Source organism: Peromyscus eremicus, chromosome 3 (assembly GCF_949786415.1).
Source record: "Peromyscus eremicus chromosome 3, PerEre_H2_v1, whole genome shotgun sequence".
NCBI lineage: Eukaryota > Metazoa > Chordata > Mammalia > Rodentia > Cricetidae > Peromyscus > Peromyscus eremicus.
In genome coordinates this window covers 153,684,277-153,692,153 of record NC_081418.1, presented here as the reverse complement: position 1 = coordinate 153,692,153, position 7,877 = coordinate 153,684,277, and the positions used below count along the sequence as shown (strand labels likewise).

At 52.3% G+C, this 7,877-nt stretch overlaps 1 protein-coding gene across 1 annotated transcript; it reads left to right on the top strand.

Annotated features, from left to right (window-relative positions):
- Positions 1–1,487: 1,487 nt before the first annotated feature.
- Positions 1,488–4,323, top strand: Bhlhe41 (basic helix-loop-helix family member e41). Its single transcript, XM_059256995.1, has 5 exons — positions 1,488–1,832; positions 1,970–2,033; positions 2,352–2,459; positions 2,736–2,847; positions 3,247–4,323. The coding sequence occupies exons 1-5, from the start codon at positions 1,771–1,773 to the stop codon at positions 4,125–4,127; spliced, it is 1,227 nt and encodes a 408-aa protein (XP_059112978.1). The 5' UTR covers positions 1,488–1,770; the 3' UTR covers positions 4,128–4,323.
- Positions 4,324–7,877: the final 3,554 nt, after the last annotated feature.

The following is a 7,877-nucleotide window of genomic DNA, read 5'->3' as shown; positions in this document are numbered from 1 at the left end:
AACTTGCCTTGGAATCAGAAAGATCCACCACTTAGAGACGAGAGAGGGCGGGTCGGGGCTTAAGATAAAAATCGGACTTAAGATAAAAATGCGCATTTTAAAAATCACTTTCACTGTTATCTTTAATTAATCGCCTGCTGTAAAACGCGCGGTGTCGTCCTACTCGAGGAACCCAGGAGGGTGCCGGAGAGGAACTCATCGCCGCGGCTCCGCCCAGGACTCGGCTCCAGTGCCGCGCGCCAGGCTGGGAGGAGGCTCGGCGGCACGTGACCCGCTCCAGCCGCCGTGGCCCGCGACCCAGATCTGTCCCTGGATCCCAAGCGCCGCTGCCCTGGCCCTGCTGCGCTACAGTGCGCGTGCTTTGGGGGCCCAGGTCCCTTCTGGATTCACGTGCCACTGGCGATCTCGAATGTCCCCGAGAGAACGTGACTGTCAATTCAGTGCAGGAACAACCCCGAGCCTCCACGTCCACAGGGATGGGTTTCAGATTCCTATTTATCCTGAGTTGCAGGGACAATGGCACCTGGGGATGGCTGTCCTCGGCCGTGTGGACCGAGCTCCCGAGGCCGCGGGGCGCGCGCACGGCATCCCTGCGTGCGCTGATGTGGCAGCCGCCGCAGGTCGCATCACGTTGTCGGCCCTGTGCTGGTACCCGCCGGAGACAGGATTAAGGAGGGAGGCCGCGAAGGTGCCAGTAGTAAACGTGGGCTCGCCACACTCTCGGCGTGGCTTATCGCACGGTGGGGGTGGGAGGGAGCAGCACGGCGACTCACAAGCTGGGGCGGGCAGGACCCGGACTGTGTGCCTTTCCCGCAGCAGACCTTCCGTGCTACCCGCTCCGTGCCACCCCTCCCCCTCTCTGAGCTCCCCCGGGAGCACCCGCGGCCCTAAACGTCATCTGCCGCTGTGATTCGTGGCACCGCAATTCCGGCTGCTGCGGGAAGTTTAGGTAGCCCGGGGACACCGTGTCGCCCAAGCCACTTGGAATGCGACATTCGGAACCAGTGACTACATTTTCATTGATCTTAAATCCTTCCAAAGAGCTAATTGCAAGTCACCCCTTTTCAGGATAGCCCTCCAGCCAGTGCCAGGGGGGTGTCTTCCTACCCTACCCTCCCTCCACGCCCGACCAGTGAGCAGTGAGCAAAGCCTCGGAATTTTCCTTCCCTGCTGAAGTTTAGCCACCGGGAATTCGCGTCCTTTCTCTGGCCCAAACCAACAGCAATCGGTGGGAAAGCAAAAGGCCACGTCCACGATTCTGCACCGAGATGCCGGCCGAGCCGGGGGAGCCCGGCGTCCCGCCCCGCCCCCGCGCCCTGCAGCGCCTCGGGGAAGACGAACGCCTCGGCCCGGGTGGCCGCTTCCTCCTGGTGGCCCCGATCAGGTGTCCCCGCCCCCTCCCGGCCCCTCCTCCCCGCCCCCCTCCGGGCTGGACGGCGGATGGTACGTTCCGCACGTGAGCTGGGTGCTGGTCTGGCCGGCGACGCGCGTGCCCTGTGGCCAAACACTGCCCGGAGTGAGAGCAAACTACCAGCGCAGTGCGTGTATGCGCGCGCGGGGGTGCGCGCGCGGGGGTGCGAGAGGGTGAGCGAGCGAGCACGGGGCGGAGGGGCGGCCAACTGCTTCACACTTTCAACACTGCACCGAAGAGGGAGAGCGAGACAGCCTGGAGACGCACACATCCCCCCAAGATCTCCCCAGGCGAACGTCCCACAGATTACAGGACAGAACCCTCCAAATCGAAACGGAGGAAACGGACAGCCATTGAACATGGACGAAGGAATCCCTCATTTGCAAGAGAGACAGTTACTGGAACATAGGGATTTTATAGGGTAAGGTGTACGCACCGTTGCGAATTCTGTCTAGGAGTCGGTTTGGCTTTTTTTTTTCCTGCACAAAGTGATATGGAGCGGGTGAGGGCAGAGCCCCTCCCGGAATGGGGGCCTGATGCTGATTTCTGTTTTTGCAGACTGGATTATTCCTCTTTGTATATGTGTAAACCCAAAAGGAGCTTGAAACGGGATGACACCAAGGTAAGTCTTAAGTTTCCCATAACCCGCCTGGGTAGTTAATTAGGGCCATTGATTTCGCAGGGAAACTCTGCCCGCAAATGTATTCCAGCCCCGAGCTTCTCTAACTGTGAATTTTAAGTGGCTTGCTGGATACTCGGGGGGATATTCAACACCGCACCTGAATTTAAATTGCATTTTAGAAGTCAGAGGAGAGAGCGTTCCTGGGCATTAGTTCATTGCATAGTGTGTTTGGGGGTTGGGGTGGGAGGGTTCTATCCAGAAAGTGAATGAGTGAATATTTAGCTTACGGCCGTCTTTTTCCCCGGCTCATGTATGAAGGATACCTACAAATTACCGCACAGATTAATAGAAAAGAAGAGAAGAGACCGAATTAATGAATGCATTGCTCAGCTGAAAGATTTACTGCCTGAACATCTAAAATTGACAGTAAGATGCACGTTTTCATTCTTTGATGATTTCCAGGGTGTGTTGGCCTGCTATAACTCCCAAGATAGGATAATAAATGTAAATATTAAGAGGCCTGACTTCCAACTTGTGCTGTATTGGAGAGTTTCCCAGAGACTCAGAACAGGGGCTCCGGGCGAAGGCAAAGAGATCCCTGACGACCTGCTTTGCCTAAGTGGCCGGGCTGCGGGGGAGCTGATGAAGTAAAATCCGTGTGTTTAAGCAGTCCCTGCCCCCTTCTTTTTTGCACCGCTGCAGACCCTGGGGCATCTGGAGAAAGCAGTAGTTTTGGAGTTAACTTTGAAGCACTTAAAAGCGTTAACAGCCTTAACGGAGCAGCAGCATCAGAAGATAATTGCTTTACAGAATGGTAAGTGGGTCCGAAGGAGCCTGCCCTTATAAAAATAAAAATAAAACCGGGTAGCGTTGGGGGCGCACTGCTAGAACTCTGCACCGCGTCCTGCTCCTAGTGAACATCCTCTATGCTTTCCCTTCGGTGCCAAGTACCCAGAGCATCCCAGAGGCTTTCTGCAGAGCTGGAGGAGCCCCGTTTTTATTTAAAGTGGCGGCTGCGCCTCTCTAGTTGGGTTTTTCAGCCAGGAGGAGAGCGCCTCACCCCACCACCCCCTCCTCTCGGCAGTCTGCGGATTATATCGCTGGAATGCCCAGGAAAAGCCTAGCTCACTGTAGGCAGCGCAGGGCCCACGTGATGAGCAGATGTCTTAATGCCGCGGTTTTTCTTCTCGCCTCCCTCCCCCGTGCACCCTAGGGGAGCGCTCTCTGAAATCGCCGGTCCAGGCCGACTTGGATGCGTTCCACTCGGGGTTTCAAACCTGCGCCAAAGAAGTCTTGCAATACCTCGCGCGCTTTGAGAGCTGGACGCCCAGAGAGCCGCGCTGTGCCCAGCTCGTCAGCCACCTGCACGCCGTGGCCACCCAGCTCCTGACGCCACAGGTGCCCCCGGGCAGGGGCCCGGGCCGCGCGCCCTGCAGCACGGTGGCTGCGGCCACCCCGGGCCCCGAGCGCGCGGCCCGCTGCGTGCCGGTCATCCAGCGGACTCAGACCGGCACCGAGCCCGAGCATGACACGGACACCGACAGCGGCTACGGAGGCGAGGCGGAGCAGGGCCGCGCCGCTGTCAAGCAGGAGCCTCCTGGGGACCCGTCCCCTGCGCCCAAGAGGCCGAAGCTGGAGGCGCGCGGCGCGCTCCTGGGCCCGGAGCCCGCGCTGCTCGGCTCGCTGGTGGCCCTGGGCGGGGGCGCGCCCTTCGCGCAGCCCGCCGCCGCGCCCTTCTGCCTGCCCTTCTACCTGCTGTCGCCGTCCGCCGCCGCCTACGTGCAGCCCTGGCTGGACAAGAGCGGCCTGGACAAGTATCTGTACCCCGCGGCGGCCGCCCCCTTCCCGCTGTTGTATCCTGGCATCCCCGCAGCGGCGGCCGCCGCCGCCGCCTTCCCCTGCCTGTCGTCCGTGCTGTCGCCGCCTCCTGAGAAGGCAGGCGCGGCCGCCGGTGTCCCTCTGCTGGCGCACGAGGTGGCTCCCCCAGGGCCGCTGCGCCCCCAGCACGCTCATAGCCGCACCCACCTGCCGCGCGCAGGGAACCCGGAGAGCTCTCAGGAAGATGCCTCACAGCCGGCCAAAGATGCCCCCTGAGCCCTGCAGCTCTTCCAGAACAGGGGCAAAGGGCTCCGGAGGAGTCGCCCGGTTTCCAAGTTCAAACGCCCCTTAACGCGTGCCAGGGAGGAAGAGTAAGAGATGCTCGGCAGGCTTAGGACAAAAACAGGTGTTTTGTGTACGTTTGGAGTTCCTGTTTTGCCCGTTTCTCACCCTTTTGCCACCCCACCCGCTCACACCCAACCCCACCCCCGCCGTCACAGATCCTCCGTGAGAAATGCTGGTTATGTTCTGTCACCCTCTGTAAATTTAGTCCATGCCCCCCCCCCCCTTTCCAGACAGAGCCTGATTCTGGAAGTGTGTTGGGTGGGAGAGCCATGGGGAACCAGTTCGAGCCTGGTGCTAGGGTCCTCTGACTCTGGGGCCTGGCGCAGCAGGTGTGCCTCCCAGCTGTCCCTTTAGGAGGCACTCCATTCACCGAGGATCTCCTGAGACTTAAATTTACGCGTGTCAGTATTTTGTATTGTTTGGCTTTTTGAAAGGTACTTATTTTTTCAAAGAGGTGAGGATGCCGTTGACCTCCTGGGAGGTGGTTGGAGCTGTGTGGTTACCCCTTGCACTTGTTTGGAAAGACTGGGAGTCGGGCCATCCTCAGGCCTGTGTCAGGGTGGGAGCTGGGGAGGGAGGTTGGAGCCCCGTGCCTGCTCTCGCACTTTATGGACAATTGACCTCAAATCCTCTGCCCCACTTTACTTTCTCAATTCCTGTGCATATGTCATAGGTCATGTTTGTGTTTCTGATGCGTGTCACCCACCCACCCCCGCCACCACTGCGCGTTATTTTACCCATCATGGTCCCAAATTTTTGTAACGTTAACGGTTTAGTTTTGTTTTTTTTTTTTAAGTGCGCTGGGCTGGAGACTGATTGATTTGTGCTCACATTCTTAGATGACAGACGTGGAGGGAAGGGCTAGTGGTCCCCTGTAATCGGAAGTGCTGTGAAGAGGTACAGGGGAGTCCTGCCGGGCCCTGCTATCTCTGGAGACCAAACCAGATGCCAGATAATCAGAAAGAAAGCTTGTTAAAATAAGGCATAAACCAAGACCTTGTCTAGATATTTTTAGTTTGTTGCCAAGGTAGCACTGAGAAATCTCACTTGAATGTTATGTAAGGGGTGAGACACAATAGTCTGGAGTGAGGACATTATCTGGGTCTATGAGTGTTCTGGTCCGTTTGCTGCTGCTGCTGCTGCTGCTGTTGCTACTGTTTGCCTCAAACGCTGTGTTTAAACAACGTTAAACTCTTAGCCTACCAAGGCGGCTGTATGTACATAGCTGTTAATACACCCAATTAATGATGTCTGACATGCTATTTTTGTAGGGAGAAGATATGTGCTAATGATATTTTTAGTTAAAATATCTTTGGGGGAGGACTTGGTGAAATGTTTGCACTTTGGTTACGATGCTTATAATGCTAGGTGCAAGCTTACGCTGTCTTAAATTATTAAACAAATAAATACTGTCTGCAAGAAACCAGCCGGTTTAGACAAGTTTGGTATGTAAAGATAAGCTAGAAAACTATCTTTATATTCTAGTATTTTCAGCACTCCATAAATTCTATTATCTAAATATTGCCACACTATTTTGTGATTGAAAAATTCTTACTAAGGAATAAAAACTTTATATATGATACGAGGTTGTCTAATAATTAAACAATACTGAATACCCCCACTAGTTTCCAGAGACTTCTGAGTATCTGGACAAGAGCTCATCAGGGTCCTTGGACACGTTTGTCTGTTTGGTTTTGGTTTTCTGTCATTGGTCTCCAGGGAGACTCCTGGTTCTGGCCTTGCGTCCCAGCTTGTCTCCAGTATATCAATGAAAACTGCAGAAGGAGTAGGCTAGGAATCACTGCTAATATTTTCATGATTTACCAGGTTTTGGTCCGTGACCTCAGACAGCCTCTCCTGTGTGGTCTGGTGTTTCTCTTTCCTAAACACATCACCACTGGATGTTTCATTCATGCATATGTTTTGCCTGCTTTACTTTTACGAAATAACCCTGGCATGGGACTTTGCCTTTGAGTTCAGGAAACAATTTCTAGACTTTTTTCAAGTGTATGATCAAAACTCTGTCCGTTTCCTTTTTAGTGGTGGTGTTGAACCCTGACCGATGGTTTCTAAGATGTAGGGGAAGTGCTCCCTCTGCCGTCTGACAAGCAGCCAAGGCCTAGTAGACCTAAGCCACAGCCCCAGACATCTCCTCAGTCCCCTGAGTATTGTGCAGAAAGTTGGGCCAGGGCACGCAGGCGCTGAGGGCCAGTGCGTGGCCACGTTGCCCTCTGCTAGCGAAGATCTGCTACCACAGCATTCTGGACCAAGCATGCTCATTTTGATTGAGTAAAGCTCGCTAAACTAACTAACCATAGGACTGAAGAAACAAAGATCAACCCTAGAAAAGAAGGATTTGTGAGCCTTGATAATGTGTCATGATTTAGATGGCCCACTCGAAACTAAAATTATGGAAAAGAGCATTTTAAGTATTTTGAGCTACATTTCACTGCCATTATCATGACCAAAAAAGACGCAATCTATTTGAAGGTCCAACAGTGGACATTGGCACCATTTTGTGACATGTAATAAATTTTTTTTTTAACTTTGGCTAGATTTTATAGGTCACTTACTTAGTCTGAAAATGCATATAGTAACATGATAAAACCATAAACTTAGGGCAAAAAAGAAAAAATAGTATTTTCCATATTACATCTGAAAATGTGATCTTCTGTGTCTCTGGGGATGGCACTCAGGACCTTGGGCAAGCTGGGCCAGAATGCTTCCACTGGCCTGGGCCTCAACCTTTGGAAACTATTATTTGAATTGTTGGTTGATTTTAATGAATTAACTGCGGAGTTATTAGAATTCACTAAGGAGGTATCTATGTCTACAGACTTGAAACATTAGCTGAATGTAGTACATCATGTGATTTTTCAACTTAACTGTGAATCTTCATTCAATAATAGTATTCATCAATTTTGCAGAAACAGATTTCTTAGCAAACTTTTCCGTGAATTTATAAGTACCCCCACTACATAGCCACACTTTGTATTTTTAAGGCATTAGAACCTAGAGCTGTGACAGTCTTGACTTCTGGTCCCATCATTCTGAAACTGCTGTCATTTAAATTCTTGCTGACTGCAAGGACCACAGCGTTTGTGACTCCTGTCATGTAGGACCTTAGCCTGGTTCTGTCTGTCACGGGTCAGTGTTTGTCCTCTCTGTGGGAGGTGACTGCCCATGAGGGACTTGGGAAGACAGGGCTGGGAAAACAGGCCATAAAGGCTTTTATTTCAGGTAGAAATGAATGGTGACTTAAGACTAGCTTCCTTATTGTGAAAGTTGCAATTTTCTCTCAGCAAGCAACATAGCTCTAACTAAATTTTTTTCTTAATCCATTGATCCTTCAAATCAATATATTGAGGACCTCTAACAAATGTCCTCATGATAGTTTAAGCAAGTTCTGGGTAGATTTGCAATTTGTGCTCACACCCACTTCAAGAGCCAGCTTTTCATGAGCAGAGGAGCGACAGTTGCAGTTTCTGAGGTATAAAGGGATTTGCACTACAAACATGCTATTCTCGGAATTCTTTACCCCTTAAAATCGTATTTCCTGTACTCCAGTGCAAACTCCAAGTAAATACAAAACTATACTTAAAAAGGAGCTGATATTTTAAAACTGAATCTAGAGATACCCCCATAAACAACAGACGCTTTTAGATTAATGCTATTTTTCTT